Genomic DNA, 17,542 nt, shown 5'->3' on the forward strand with positions numbered 1-17,542 from the left:
AAAAGTCCAGGGTACTTGATACAAACTAAATAAAGCAAAGAAAAACTCCAGTAATCGTTTGTATTATTTATTCATATTTGCACGCTAAATAAATAAATACATACTGTACATACTTTGTGAATATTCTTTTTATTTTATTTTATTATTATTTTTTTTTTCATTTTTTAAGATCCACGGTATTTATCAAACGCTTTATAAAAAATAAAATAAAATAAAATAAAAAATATTTATATGGTATTCGTTAGCGAAGTCTGTCAATTACACAAATTAACGTTCAGAAAAAAATTTAAAAAATAAAAGCTTTGATAATGAATTCGAATTTTGTAATTTTTTACATTATGTAACACCTGTGAAAGGAGTCCATACGCTAAGTGCTCTAGCCTTATAGTATAAACGCTTTCCCGAGCCGATCTTCACAGTCCTCTACAGCGAGCTGTTTTTTTTTTTTTTTTTTTTTTTTTAGGTCTGGGATGTAGTTTGCAGTGACTCCTTCTGTCTGTAGCGAATGCATCATAGAGTGCTTTACTGGCACATAAGAGCTACTTTCAGAATCAAATCTCTCAAGGTAAATAGGGATATATTGAGATATCCGGCACCGCAGATGAACACAGCTACCTGGGCAGGGTTTGGGTTTAATGCTGCGGCCATTGATCTGTGTACAGTCCATTTATCATTCAGGGAGGGAGCCAGTGATCTTCACAGTGTATTAGATGAAACAACTCAGATCATCTGTCACAGGCCCTCTTATTGCTGTTTCCCTCTCAGTGGGGAATTTGGGCTCATTCCAGGCTGCTCGCGGATGGATGTTGCTAGGCAACGGTGGTTGGGGGCCGTTGCTGTTGGATGTGGCGAGCGTAGGTAAACCCACACGTGGCCAGGGACATGCGAACGCTCGAATACACACAAACACACGTGCGCGGGAACTCAGGTCACCTCCGTCATGAGCGTAGGTATTTGGGAACTCGCTTTAAGGGTTACGTATGTGAGGAAAGAGGGAGTTTTTTGGGGGGGGCGTCACCATAGTGATTCGGATCGCACTTTAGTGTGATGGAGTGGTTAAACACAGTGCTTGTTGAAATCCACACAGGGCCAAAGCCATTTCAAACATGATCAATGTGTGCTAGTCAGACCTTCGGTGTAGTCTGAAGGATCTAAAGCAATGAAAAATCATCAGCCCTTTAACTGTACGTTACAACTGTATAATGATACTTGCTAGGCTCGATGAACATTTTTATTTAAATTTAGGTGAAAAACAGGCCAGTTTGAGGTTAAATGTTTTATTTTATTTGATCTTATTTCCTGTTTTAATTTTTTACTTTTTAAAATTGTATTTTATATACAGTTATAAATATATATTGTGAAAAGTTATGCATATAATATAAATATTGATGCTATGCATATATTAAAATCAATAAAAGTATAAAATATAATAATAAAAATAAAATAAAGATAAAATATAATAATAATAATAATAATAAATATTATGTATATATATATATATATATATATGTACATATATATATATATATATATATATATATATATATATATATATATATATATATATATATATATATATATATATATATATATATATATATATATATACACACATATATATATATATATATATATATATATATATATATATATATATATATATATATATATATATATATATACACACACACACACACAGACACACAGATACATAATACATATGTTTATTATTTGTATATATTATTTTTACTTTATTATTATATTTTATAATTTTATTAACATTTTAATATATGCACAGTGTCTCACAATAGTACTGTTTTGTGTGGTGGTATTTATTTTGTGTCATGGGTGTAAAAGCATCTCTGCATTGCTCTCTTCATTTGTGATATAATCCTTTTGATTAACCAGGATTTTAACACATTTAATGAAAAGTTGCTTGATAAGCATTTTTACTTCAATTTAAATGAAAAAGAGCCTTTTAAATGTAATTTAATTTATTCTTATTTTACAATTTTTTGGTTTATTACAATTTTCTTATATGCATAACATCTAGTAGTAGTATTTCATGCGGTGGTATTTATTTTGTTTCATGGGTTTGGAAGCATCCCTACAGGGCTCTGTTCATTTGTGAGATAATCCTTTTGATTAACCAGGATTTTACACATTTAATGAAAAGTTGCTCCGCTTGTTGGACTCAAACAGCTCAAACCCCATTATTTAGTGATCCATAACAAATGATCTCTTTTTGCACATTCATTTACCACTATCCTTTTCAATTTGAAGGTTGAGAAAAGACATTAGATTATTAAAAAGTAAACTGAGATATAATTAACAATCTTTGCTGTATTATAATCGAGTATTCAAGGACACCATCAAGTTTTTCAAAAGCTGTGCCCTAATCAACTTCTAACAGACGATCTTTCTGTAATTTTCTTTATTCTTTTACAAATGAACAAGGCATCTCGGTTCAGCTTATATCATTGCCTTTGACATGCTCGGTCACCACAGAAAATAATGCTAGTTTGTTGGAAAAAAAAAAAAGAGGTGCTGTACGTTTGCCCTTTTGCATGCATACGGCATGAACTTGTCAAGCTTAATTTGTATTTAATCTAAAATATGCTTTTAAATTGGTACTATTAATATAGTAAAATGCCCTAAAACCTTTGGTCTGTTCTAGGGCAAAGTGTTCCTCAAGCAGAAAGCATTGCCAATTAATTAACGTAATACACAGGAAGTGAAATTTCAAGCCTAATGTTCTTGTCTTCTTTTACATAAGGCATTTTATTTTATTCTAGTTTAGTTTAGTTTAGTTTGCAAATGGGAAAAAGCCTAAATTATATATGTGACTTCAACACACATCTCTCTCTCTCTCACAAACACAGACAGAAATGCATGTATGTGTTGGACATATGCCTCTAACTACATGCATATATGTACGTGCAGTGTATATAACACTCTATATGTGAGCATGGTAACACTTTAGAATAGGTAACACTTGTTAACTATTAGCAACAAACTTGCTTTAATGCATTGATACTTATGGAGACACGGCTGCATGTGCAGTATATCATTCCACGTGAGCACACAATGTCTCCCACGCTTACGACATATATATATTATATTCATAATCCAGCGTGACACTGCGCATCAAGCTCAAGTGATCTATGGCGCAATTCAACAATAGCTATATTCAGATAGGTCAGACTGGCCAAAGCTACGTCTGTCTGAAAGCATCAGTTACCTGTTCGTTGTCCTCTTCGTCGCTGCTAATTTTCAGGTCATCTTCAAGCATTCTGCAAAAAATAAACACGACCAGGTTTTAATAACGCAACAATCAAGTAAGGAGTATATTTCTAAGTGAAGACAACAACAACAAAATAAATACATAATTTATTAATTAGCTGAATTGTTATGAAGAACCTATATTATAGGTTGTATTATAAATAAATAATGCTATAATTACTATAGTAGTAAGCACGATGGGTAGATAGATAGATAGATAGATAGATAGATAGATAGATAGATAGATAGATAGATAGATAGATAGATAGATAGATAGATAGATAGATAGATAGATAGATAGACAGAACACAGTGTTATATGAAAATAATGAGATCATCCGGAGGGCCTTGTCTGTATCGACACTCTTTCAAGGCCTGATTGCCAGCAGAACACACCACAGCCATGAAATAAAGACAAACAGACGAATGTTCCCCTAAAACTGAAACAATAAAAGCCCTTTATAAGAACAAAATGTGTTTATGGTTTAGTTTTCTATGACCTAAGCTGTCGTGCAGGACTGTAGATTGAGAAGGACTTTGAACAAAACTACCAGTCATTACCCTGGTAATATCTAACAGATGCCGAGAAAGACCTACATAGAAAACCAGGTGCTTTTGAGAGCACCGTTTCTGCTAACAGATGAATAGCAGGTAGAGATCATGCATATGCCTCAAGATCACAGAGTGTGCAACACTGTATATTTCGTACAGATAAAATGATCATCAGTACAGGAAAGAATAAACATGAGCAAAGAATAACAAAGACTAGCAGAACAAAAAAAAAAAAAAAGCAAAAGAGCGTTTTTCCATGAACCAGACTGATTGATTGTGGGAAGCTGTAGAGCCTTCTTCTCAGGCACATCTGTTTCACTAAAAACATGAGGAGTGATGTCCCATTAGAAGAAGCTACTGACACCAACAATTAGCCTTTCTGACACAAAATATTCAGAAATACATATTATACATCTATAAACACAAGGATGTGTTGGACAGGACAGAAAAGGGCAAATATATATTTGACTATCAACACTGTAATTAAGAAGATAGAAAGAAGGAAACCTAATTAGCACTTTGCAAACTTTCTAGTGACCTTTAATAATGATTTGGGCAATTGTGATTAAAGAAATAGTACAACCAAAAAGAACTTGGTAACACTTTGTTTTAGGGTCTCTTTACTATTTGCTTATTAGCATGCATATTATTACAATATTAGCCATTTATTACAAGTAATTAAGTGCATATTGATGCCTTATTCTACATGACCTTATTCTACATCCTTAATCCTACCTAATACCTAAACTTAAGAACTATCTATTTAAATTAGAAATTTACTGAGTTAACAGTTGTAGTTAATTGTGAATAAGTGTTACAGACGATTTTAGTTTGGGGACCAATTCTCATTATTAAGAGACTATAAACAATGACATTTGCCACAATAAACTCAAACATTGCTGCTTTTTAAGTTAGTAAGGTAGTTGTTATGTATATGCCAATAAGGTTAATAGTGATAATTGGTTCCAAAATTAAAGTTTCATAAGTTTCATAAGTATTTCATAATGTGGTACCCTCATGGTACCAAACAGTGGCTAGTTGCATTGACTTTTATACTTAAAAAAAAATGTCAAGTATGAAAAAAGTATGTCATCTAGCATTCTTAAAATGATTGTCTTTTGTATTCAACACAAGTACAAAAGTCATACAGTTCCTAACAACATGGGGGTGAGTAAAGGATGGCAGAATCCTTTTTGGGGGAACTGTCCCTTTAAGATGGCAGTAGTGTGACATCATCCTGGTAACTGTAGGAATATGGGAACACCACATGGCGAAAATCTTCATTTTTTTTTTTTGCAAGACGGTAAAATCCCAGCAATACCGTGACCTCCAGAACGTTCCAGTAAACTTCAATGATGTTTAGGTGTGGTGGTTTCTGGTTAACACCAAAGGCATCTGACTTCACCCTGGTGTAATTCTAGTCAAATGGGAACACCACAAGGAATCGAAAGATTTCTTTCTTTCTTTGCAAAATGAGGGCGGTGGGAACTCCAGAACTTTCCTTTAAAGCTTCATTGATGTTTAGATCTGTCAAGTCATCTTTCATCCCTACTGTAGATCAGATACGTTGACTTACATGGGATGTCCTTGCTGTAACATGTTGTTTTCAGACATTGTGTGTTGACGGCATCATGCTAATGGACAGTAAATCTGTCCAGACGTAGGAGGTGGATTAAAAGATAACCCATTATGTAATAAACTACTTATATTGCCTTGCCATTACTTTTCCCATCGACTGGTCCAGGGTTTATTTGTATATCCATATACATGGCAGGTGATTTACTGGAGGAAAGGACCCAGGGCACAAGATAAACAGATATAATGGCTAAAACCTCAGTTCAAAAAGAGTTGACAGCAGCTTGAGAAAAAAATATTAAAAACTTTTCCATGGAAGCCCATTGCTAAACATGCACAATAACAGCCCTGTGGATTAGATACAAGGGGTTGTTCAGGAGCTCGAAACAGCCCTCATGATCAGGTTATTGATTCTTTGGCCTGATTTTGCTTTCAGGTCTACTTATCACCACTAACAAAACATTAACTGTGGCGTTTTCCTAAAAAACTCCCAATTTGCCGCTTATTAATAGCTAGTAAGGTAGTTGTTAAGTTTAGGTATTGGATATGATTAGGGATACAGAATATGTACAATAAACAGACAATATGATATAAATAGGCTTGTTAATAAGCAACTAGTTAATATAGAGAATTGGTCCTAAAGCTATACTGTTACACAATATCCTTAACAATGTGTTCTCACTCAAATAACTTTAATTGCTTTAAACACTTCAGAGAGCTTAGGAATTAGTGTAAATGAACAGCTGGCCATCAAAGTAAAACCAAGGCCAAGGAAAACAAAACCTTTAAACTTTCTAACTGTTAGCACATGAAAAGTGAAAGAAAAGCTGGTGTGCTTTTTCCCAGTGTCACCACTCATTACTGTACAGCTTCAATGGGTCTGAAGGACTCAAAATGGTATGAGCCAAATCTATTCCAGAATTCTGGTGTACATTTCAGCCAAGTACATAATTCTCCATGTTTTTGATGTCTTCCCCCACACAAACAGTCTGTTCACATATGCATATTTCCACAGTACATTACTAAGAAACCATTGGAGCTAAAAGTTCACCAAAAAAGTATGCTCAGAGTTTAGGATAAGGCACTTTTGCACTGCATATAGTTATAGGAACTAGCCCGCAGGGTGGCTCCTAAAGAACCAATTTCTCCCTCGGGCCATTTTCCTGGTTGCATTCAACCTGTCAGCGGGAAACGCTGTGATCAGAGTTGCTTTTGTTGTGTATCGTGGGCTTTGTGATAACGGAGATGGAATGTAAACGTACCACAACATTTTCTGCAACACTATTTTTATGTATCTTACTGCATGTTTTGTTGCAGAGTGGCACTAGAACACAGGTTCAATACGTGAACCCTGGTATATTTTTATTATGTTATTATAGGCACGTATTGCCGTGTTTTTATTATGTGGCTTTAGGTACATTCAGAATTGAAATATCCAGGGATTAAGCCATGAGACCAGGTAGACTGAAACCATTGACAGTTCCAGAATGAGAACTTCCTCCAATAGTTTTATGAACTTCTGTATGAAAAGGTTCCACTGGTGCAAAAGCCCCTATAGAAAAAAATAAACCCTACTTTAAATGCATTTATGCATTGGACACAGTGACCTTAAAAATGTGTTAAGCTGACAAATGATAAATGGTCATCTCGAAGACAATAGCTCATTTAAAAGAAGAAAGCTATACCCAAAAGCACTGGAAAAAGGCGATTCAAACTTAAGGTCAGATTGGTGTGTCTTTCTCGACTTCAATGATATTCGGGCAAAGCAGACAGATGTTTTGGAGGGCAGAGCGGACATTCCATAGAGAGAGGGTCATGTAGTTTGCAGTAACAGACTTGTGCCACATCACTGCTAGGCTCTGGACTCTAGGGTCTCATGGGTCGGCTCTGGGCTGTACGCCAGCTATGCTCCCCTAATTGTGAGAGTGGAACTCTCGCTGGTCATTACTAAAATTTGGCGTGTTGCACAGAGGGATCCTGCAAATTGTGAGGCACCTGCTACTTGTCTCCATAGCTGCCTGCCAGCTACCTGATAGGCAAATGGATGACTAATGTGAAACTCCAGGGGGAATCAAGTGCATTGACAGAAATGCCAATTATGATCACAAAAGCCTTGTAGCGATGTTCAATTCAATTCCAACTTTGTGTAAAGCACATTTAACAATCATTTAAAAAGCTTAAGGTCTAGATACCAGTGAGCAACAACAAGGTGACAGTGCCAGTAAAGATCTCTCTGAGAATAACGTACCTCAATTAAATCTCTTGTGCCTTTACTGTCATTGCAGGCAGTATTCAAGAAATTTCAAGGATGTCTTGGGTTTTAAGTCCTGTACAATAAAAGCATTTCTGAAAAATCTGAATTTGACCAAATAATACAGATGTTTGCTAGCATTTTGCCTCTCTCTGCAGTAATTCCAAGATTGAGGTGTTGGGGGTCATCATTTTGATGAAAGGATATGGAATTATCAAGTGTTCATTATCTTGATCAGGGGTGGTCGGTCCAGCTGCTTGGAGAGCTCCTGCCCTCCAGAGTTTAGCTCCAATTCAACCTAGCGTGCATTTTCCAAAAGCATTGTTGGGTAACTATGGTTGTCAGTTCCACGCATGTCCTGAGTTTGATGAGATGTTTTGTTGCCCCTGATAAAAATTTAGTTTCCTTACACCTAAATCTAACCCTAACTATGAGTATTCATCAGAGCAAATGATAGACACTGATGTGCAAGCACAAACACTGATTGTTAGTCTACATCTGATTTGGTAATTGTGTTGCTCCAGGATCAACGAAGATGCACTTGGTAAAATCAGTATGTGCTTAGTTCCACTGAACTCTATTGTTAATGATGTAACTTGCATCCATTTACTTTTGGGAAACGCATCCCTGAAAATCAAGAGCTTCAGGATCGCTAAAAACTTCCAGGCAAATGTGCTGGGAGCTAAATTCTGCAGGACACTGGCTCTCTAGGAGCGGGATTGGACTCCCCAAAATACTGGTGGATGAGGAATCTTAAGAAATGGACAGTAATGATTTTGCTGGTTGTGAGCTGTTAAACAGTGTACTGGACCATCTTTCACTCATCGGATGCATTTTATGTTCACTGTCCTAGTGAAAATGCTGTTTCCTAGTGAAAATGCTGTTTCCATGGCTAGTTAAGATCAAATTGAAATTTGTTCTGATGCTTGGATGCTATTTGATGTCCTTGTCTTGCAATTGTTTTGTCTGAACACTGATTCCATTGACTTGGAGGATATCAAACGATCATATTATCTCCAGAAAATGTAAATATGACCTAAACAAAATATAAAAGTGCGCTCAAGAATATCTATTTACTCAAAGAGAAAGTAGAACTTTTGAAAATGAATTACCAGGAAACTGTTACCAAACCAAAAAACAATGTCTTCCTCAAAAGCACTTATTTTAGCATCATGGGAACTTTCACGGAACATCATTTTCTGTTGGGATGCATCACACATATTGACGATCAGAAAACAGTCCATGCGTATGCCATCAAAAAGTGTTCCAACACCTTTGACTGGTGCAGTAGCAAATCCATGCCCTGACCTTCTTCTTGACTCTGTGACTTCATTCATCAGGACAGCTCGTCACTTTAAAGACAGTGTACTGATCCAGTTTTCCTGGTTCGCACACCTCTATAATAACCCCTCACTCCCCCAGATTCTCAGCATCCTCCTCTCTCCCCATAACTACTATTATTAGATGTGTCTCTGGTTATTTTTTTTTTACAGCGACCACCGTAGGTGCCAAATTGCCATTTAAGAGTGTCCCTCTGGGTTCTCTCTTCTTGTTGTTATTTGATGGTGACAGGCTCCTTTGTTAAGGAGAGCTTTCCCTTAGCCCACTTAGCTTAGCGCTTTGACAGCTCCACAATAGAAGCCTTTTCTCCAGCGAGCTGCCAGGCGACCAGATGTGGGGGGAGGAGGAGAGGAATCGGGTAACAACAGGGTGGGCGACTGTCACCCTCGTACTCCATGTCAACATTGGCATGCTGGAATTAATATTTGGAGGTGAACAGGGAGCTGATCTGGCAGCGCTAAGAGTACATATATGCATGAATATTGCTAACAGAGGGCAATAAATGTAAGTTTATGACAGGATTTTATATTGAGTTTGAGGGCAGTATAGTTCTTAATAGAACAATAAACAAAATCTCTCCCCTTACACGAACAATGACCCCTATCTGTTAGCTTTATGGCGAGGCACCTTGTTTAAAGTGAGAAACTGTTAATACGCTGAGGGTGAAGCACAAAAAGAGGGCATTTCTCCTGACATTCACACACGCTCCGGCATATTTGCGTTTCCTTCAGCGGCCTGATAGAAGAACGTTTCCATCACTTCCTGAGGGTCCCTGAGGAACCCGCTCCTGGTAAAGCTGTTTACTGTAGCCCCATTGGAAATCCAGGCCTTATAAAAAAAATCCACACCGAGTCGCCGTTTCAATCACAGGCAAGTACATGAAAATGCACTTGGACTTGCTCGGCAGTAAATAAACACATTGTGTTTTTTCCTGGGAAGACGAGAGCACGCCTGCACTGCCCTGAGACTCAGCCGCGCTCCAGTTCTGTCAACACCACGCACGTCTCCAAAGCAACTCAAGAGAGAAGGTCCCAAACGCTGCTACTGCTACCCAACTGTCACAAACATCCGCACCAGGCCAGACTTACAAAAAGTACTACGGTAATACCACTCTTAACAAAGCCATCCACATTCCTTGAAGTACTTCAGTGTAATATATAAATGCATTTAGTACCATAGGAAACAACCAGTACCATGGTTTTACCATCTGTTACTACCAGTGCACTGACTTTTTATGGAATATAATTAATAAAACATCTATGTAAACATAATCAATCCTCATTCTCCAAGCATCCAACCCTCCAAGCACATTGTCAATAATGATATCTGTCAGGTGCCATGGGCATAAATAAAATACATACAAAAACAAACAAACAAATAAACAAACACTGATTCCCATGAAATAATCCTCATAAATTATTAAAAAGAGTGGACATAAATAAATACATGAATGAATGAATGAATGAATGAATACAGTTCTCCAGAGTCTTCACATTAATTAATTCCCATAAATTAATAAAAAGAGTGTACATTAATCAATCAATCAATCAATCAATCAATCAGTAAATAAATAAATCTATCCATCCATATTTTTTTTACACATGAATTAATCCCCATGAATCATTAAACAGAGTTTTATTTTTAAGTTTAACAATTTTTTTTTCTAAACCTGCAGCCAAGGTAAAAGTATTGTACGAAAATAATACAAATAATAATTACTACACAGATGACTCAGAATTAATTACAGGAATTACTGCCATCTCAGCTGCTGCTGAAACAGTCCTCACTGTTGGACTGAACGCACAGAGTGAAACACGCTGCGATTGAACAGGAGAAAAAAAAAAGAAAAGGAGAAAACTGTTGGGGGTGGAAAAGCACACATAGCAGTGGGAAGTGCAAAGGCGACACCCCTCTCCTCCCGTCCTCCACCCTAGGAAAACTTTGATTAAGGAGCCCCTGATGGACGAGCGCTCCGGAGGGCTGCTTCCACCTCCAGCCTGTCCCATTCATCCTCACACAACCTCCCCTGTTCTATCTCGCTCTGTCCAGCGGGTTATTTACTTTGGCCCGGAGCCACTTCCGACTCAGATTCAGAGCTGACTGGAGTGTCACATCAAGAGTCTATGTTAATGTTTGTGATGAAAAAGCACCTCCCCCCACCTCGCGTCTGGGTTCCCTCTCTTTTCTCCTCAAGAGCAGGGATTCTGTTGTCTGTGTTTATCTTCACCGCTGAGGGAATGTCATAGTCTTTCAGAAGTGCTGTCTAAAAAGGATAAAAGAAAGCCCTTGCATGCTGTGAATTCAAATGTATGCTTGGACATGAAGACATCAGGAGTGTTTTATATGAAGAAACACGGCTTCAATCAAACCTGTTAACCGTGTCACATCATCAATAAATAACAGATGTCTTTATTTTAGGGTCTCTTAACTAGTTGCTTATTAGCAGCCGTACGACACGAAAATTAGTAATAATTAAGCACATTAATGCCTTATTCTTCATGACCTTATTTTATATGCCTAATCCTACCCAATACCTAAACTCAATAACTACCTTACTAAATATTAATTAGCAGCAAATTAGAAATTCATTGAGGTCATATTTAATAGTGAATAAGTGTTCCCTAATATGAAGTGTTACTGATGTCTTTTCAGTGTGTGATCATCCCAGAGGAACACTGTATTGCTTAAAAGTAGTTCTTCCACAGTTCACTTAGATCGACTGTTTTAATTATTAATTCTCCGTTAGATCAGAAGGTTCTTATTAATTTTGACTTTTGAAATAAAAACAGACACAAATTTTAAAAGCAAAATTGACAAATAAGATGCTGTACATTTAATTTAGATGAAGAAAAATACATGTTTGAGTCTGAGTATCTGGATTACAGAATCTGAGCATGATGGTCTATTCTATTCTATTCTATTCTATTCTATTCTATAATCCAGTCAATGTTTGCATGTTTTAAGATCCTTACTGGATTTATTTTTATATAATAATAATAATAATAATAATAATAATAAACTATAACTAAATCAAATAATGAATAATTATTCTTGGAATTTCTGCATTACGCCAGTCTTCAGTGTAACATAATCCTTCAGTATTTATATATTAATTTATTATGCTGATATGCATCTCGATAAACACTTTTTTATGGAAACAATTGTACTGCTTTTTTTATGGAATTCATGATGCATTTTTACATTCAAAAGAGCGTGGTTTATTTGAATGATTTTATTGCCACTTTAATGATTATATTGGCTTTACTACCACTTTTGGTCAGTTGGTAATGCGTCTTGCTCAATAAAACGGTTACTGACCACAAAAAATGTGAATGATAGTACATTAATGATATTTTGTCATTTGCTCTTCTATGGAATGGTTTAAAATGAGTTCATCCTTTTCCTTGTCTAAGAATGTTTGCCACAGGGCTCTTAGTCTTAACACAGATCTGGATGCTGGCAAAGACTGTCTGAAAAACCTCTGACTTTGAGGCTGCAGTAGTTCAAAGCATCTTGGCATCATTATAAACCAAAGCTGAAGACCATCCGCAACCATTTCCATCATGAAGAGAGCACTTATCGCTCTCCTCTGCCCTTCCTTCTGATGACTAATTAAGCCTAATCAATTACAGTTTGATGACTCCCTGAGTTGACTTCATGTGAGATGAATGCTGTATAATGTGCCTATTTAATGAAGGAGTAATCAGGCAGGCTTTTGTGTACTGTCTGACAATCAGCTGAATGAAAACTCTCTCTAAATACAGATAAAAAATGTCTCACCGTAGTTTCAGCTGAGCAAAAAAGAAGATATTTTGAATAATGATTTTAAATAGGAAAAATATTCAAACTCTTTGGTCACTTTTAAACAAGATGATTCTGGTCTAATGAGATTCAATGATCTATGCTAAGCTATGATAAAAGTGCTATCTCAAGACCCAGAGATTGGCTGAATGGATTCAAAAACGATAAAACTCAGCTCGGGGGAGTTGGAAATTGAACCTATTTTTTTTTTTTTTTTTTTACAAAGTAGAGTTTTCTTTAAACTACAGAGCAACTAGATAAAGGGTAATAAGATAACCGCTTAAACGTGTACTTTCTTTCCACTAGTCTAAACGAAGTCAGGTTATGAAAGCAAAATAGCTTAAAATCTCAAAATTGACCAGTGCATGAAAAAACATTTGCTTTGCCTGTAGTGTGTTACCTTAAGGGAAGGTACTGGTCAAAATAAAACGCACAGATTGTCATAAATCCAATATTCCATAGTGGAACATAACGCCATAATAATATCCTCAAGCAGAACGTGTGAGCAGAGCGACATCACTGAGAATATCTAATCTACCAGTAGAGGCTATCCTTGGCTTGAGGCCCTGTCTGTGTTTGACACTAGCCCATATTCTCTGGTGTGCTCTCACAGACGGTGGGAAAAGCGCCAGTTGAGTGTGACTAATATCAGGCTCAGAGTAAATTACACCACTGATCACCGGCACTCACAAGGAGGTTACAAAATGGCCGATCCACCGAGGAAAAGTGCCGTTTTACGACTCCTCACCACGGTAAACTTCAAATTAAAGCCTCTGTACTATCCACCTAATGGATGATTGTGGCTCAAGTGGGAGAGATTCAAGTGCTAAAGGTTTATAAGATGGCATATCCGAATTCTCCATGTTAGTCTTGAGGTATCTGTGTGGTAGAGTGTGAAACATTATTGCCTGAGGTTATGGGACTTGAAGAGTTAACAATACTTGCCGAAGAGTGTTACATAATATTAACATCTAAAAGCAATTAAATAATATTATAAAGCTCCCTTGTGAATCCATATGTGGATGCAATTTAAAGGGAGAGCTTCTTTCTTCTACTGAACACAAAATATATTTTGAGTATGCAAACCCCAATTGGGGAACCAGCAACTGTTGACTTCTACAGAATGTTTTGGTCTTAATTGACCTCATACTATAAAATACTATGGAAGTCAATATGGACCAAAAACACTTGCTGGTCCGCAATGGTCCCCATTAACCTCTATAGTATGAAACACTATGGATGTTAATGGTGACTGGCAAATATGACTTAACAGTTGCTAATCCTCATTGACCTCAATACTATGAAATACAATTAAAGTCAATACGGATCAAAAGCACTTGCTCAATGCTATAAAAAATTATGGAAGTCAAAGGGGATCGGAAACTTTGGTAATCAGTTGTTGGTTCCCATTATCTTCCATAAAATGGTGAGTACCAAAGATTTGCTGGTCCCCATTGACCTCCATAGTATGAAACCATTTTGTAGAATACAACAGTTGTTGGTCGTTATTGGCCTCATACTATACAATACCATGGACACCAATATGGACCAAAAACACTTGCTGGTCCCCTATGGTCCCCATTGACCTCTATAATATGAAACACTGTGGAAGTCGATAAGAACCAGCAACTGTTTGGTTGCCGACATTCTATGGATGTCAACAGCATCTGGTCCCAATTTTGTTCCAAAGAATGTTAGAAACCAAACAATTGATGGTCACAATTGACCTGAAATGCTGTGCAATATGGACCAATAGCTGCTGATCCCTATTGACCCCCATTGTATGAAATGCTATGGAAGTGGATAAAGACCAGCAAATGTTTGGTTGGCAAGATTCTAATTCAGCAGTCGTTGGTTACCGTTTTGTAACACAGATGTGTGTGTTTTGTTAAACAGTTGCTGGTCACCATTTGACCTCAGTATTAAGAAATATTATGGAACTCTATAGGGACCAGCAACTGTTTAGTTGCCCACACTCTTCAAAATATCTTCCTTTGTGTTCAGCAGGAGAAATAAACTCATACGGGGGTGTGGAATGATGTAAGGTTAAGTGAATTATTTTTAGGTTTAAGTATTGCAATTAAATACATTTTGACTTGACGGAAAACAATCTAATTTGTGATTGTGTTTATTAAAGCGTTTCGTTTTTATACCAACGGCACAAAGGCGGCAGACCAGTTTTCTCATTCGTTGCCCCCCTCTGACATTCAGCAATGCAAAGACTGTTCAATATCACGTAACATTTCTGTCAGCACGATATTTCCCGATATTCATTTCTGCCTTCACTACAATTCAAACATTCAGCCCAAGTTCATGCACTCAGCTCTCGAGGACAAAGCCGGTATTGACATAAATGTTCTTACCCCGAGGGCTGCATCCCTAAACATTTGGACTGGTTAAATCATTTAAGACCTTTCAAATATCTGGCACATAATTGAGAGGAATACAGGCGATGTGATTCTGAGCAGCGGCAAAGGAATAATGAAGCAGTGTAAGAAGACAATGGGATATGTGAACGGCATGCAGTAAACACGAAGAGCGGCGCTCAAGGCTTGCTCTGGGTCTCAGGAATGAAAAGAAAATGACATATCAGAGACTGGGGCCAGATCAGCAGATAACTGCAGCCTTTAAGTGGCTTCCACGAGTAAACAATGCAGCATTCCTCCAGCTATTGTTTGCAGTATCACCCCATCCCTGCCTCTCCAAACTGACACACACACTTTCATTTGTTTGACTTTGTCATAGCTGTTTAGAAACATGCTTTTGAAGAGGTTCTAACAGATTTCGGCACCACTCAAGTTCAATTTGCTCCTTCGCTATTCACAGCAAATATTCTAATTAACTGACCTAAATCTGGCCACTGTAAGAAATATATACTATAAAAATACAGACTAAAATTAACTGCTATCAACAAAGTAAACGTTAAAAAAAAAAGCACGAGATTGTACCAGGCTGTTATGCTGCTAAATGCTAAATACGATGCTAGTAGAAATGCTAGACAAAAGAGTGGAATTACATTGTGTCCTCTTCGGTCGATGCCATATTGTAGACATTGGAAAAAGTGTTGTTAAATATGTCAGAGGAAGTCTACGAAAGGGTTAAAGTAAAGGGCCACCAATTGTAATGTTTGTTGGTGAAGACTGCCTTGTTCTCTCAGCTGGGAATTGACCAGACGTGTCTCACTGGGAAATGTTTTACACGGGAACAAAGCAAAGACTATGAATACACACTCACACTCTCTCTCTCTCTCTCTCTCTCTCTCTCTCTCACTATCTTTCCACCCAGGGGTACTCCATCAAATAATTCATCAAATGAATACTCACGACTTCTGCGGTACCGACTTGGTTGCAGGCTTGTTACTGGAAATATTGCAGCGTTCTGTGAAAAGAATTTCATGGAAATATTAGAGAACAGGTTTGACTGCACGCGTCCAAATACCAGCAATCTGGCACGGAATACGATGTGTCAATAACACAGCATTCCTGCGATATTCTTTATTGTAAATCCGACTTGTATTGCTTTTTTTCCAGCACTGCTTGATGTTAAGCTAAAATGTGACATGTAGAAGCAAAATGTTCCTTACTCCCGTTGTATCCTGAGGTCACATGCTGGGAATCCTGCAGAAAAAAAAAAAATACATGGTAACAACATCCGATTGCAACAAAAAATAAAAATCTGTGCGTTAACTCTTATGGAGCGGCTATGGATGAGAAATAGTTCTGCTGATAGTTTAATTGATTTTACGCTAATGCAATTAGAGCAGGGACGCAAAGCACACTCGAGCGGGTGAGCGGTGCGAAAGAGAGACGTCTGCGCTCGCCGATGTCACCATTACAGATGGATTTATAGAGTCAGAGTATTATTAGCGTGTCATCCATGCCAACTCGTGAGATTCAGACCATGTCCTATTAACAGACAAATAGCGGACGCCAAAGCAAAGAAAAAAAGAGCATCGTGGGATTTGAAAGGAAAAGTCGAGTAGTTACTCGCAGGATGGTTTTCAACAGGCTTGTGATTTCAATTTAAAATATCGTTCCAAAGTCCTCTCTGTAGTAGTATTTTTAAAGGAAAGAATACTGTAAATGCGATGAAACTGTTTAACCTGTTTTCTAGTAGATCATTGCTCATCTCAGGACGTCTGTCAAATGATAATGATAAACCGATGTCAAGACAAGAGCCGAAAGTCTGCTCAGAAAAATCAAGAACAACTTTTGTTTTAGGATTTTTATCAGAATTCCCCCGAGTATAAAGAGTTAGCGTGGGCAAAGAAAAAAAAAAAACACATTGAATGATGACTATTAAATATGAAAATAAAAAGTACTGATAAAGCTAGAGAATTAAGCTATAAATAATTCGGCCCTTGTTAAAGTGTAATTATATAATTAATTATTGAATAATAATATTAACTGCATGCACTTACTCAATGGTTAGGGTTAAGATTAGGATTTGGCTTTTGGTTACTTATGCATGATTTATTTTTTATTATAATAGTACATGTAAAGTGTAACAAGGACACCTTAATGCGTCTCTATTGTGGATCTTAAAACATGAGCTTTCATGCATGGTGTAACACCTCTAATGAATAAAACCATCCTGCAGAGTTTTAAATATGAAAGTGCACCGTGAATAAAGTTACTGTATCTCAAAAGAAGGAGTCGACTCTGAATCATTAAAACGAATCCCGAGCTGTTTCGTGCCAACATGAAACATTAGCATATCGCCCGCCCACTTGTTGGTCTTT

General features: G+C 37.0%; 1 protein-coding gene across 1 annotated transcript in view; it reads right to left on the bottom strand.

Moving 5' to 3' along the window:
* Positions 1–17,542, bottom strand: part of aff2 (AF4/FMR2 family, member 2) — a 193,505-nt gene that overhangs the window by 55,317 nt on the left and 120,646 nt on the right. Inside the window, 3 exon segments of the mRNA XM_043257772.1 lie at positions 3,242–3,293; positions 16,125–16,179; positions 16,385–16,418. Coding sequence (XP_043113707.1) covers positions 3,242–3,293; positions 16,125–16,179; positions 16,385–16,418 — 141 coding nt within the window.

Source organism: Puntigrus tetrazona, chromosome 14, assembly GCF_018831695.1.
Source record: "Puntigrus tetrazona isolate hp1 chromosome 14, ASM1883169v1, whole genome shotgun sequence".
Lineage (NCBI taxonomy): Eukaryota > Metazoa > Chordata > Actinopteri > Cypriniformes > Cyprinidae > Puntigrus > Puntigrus tetrazona.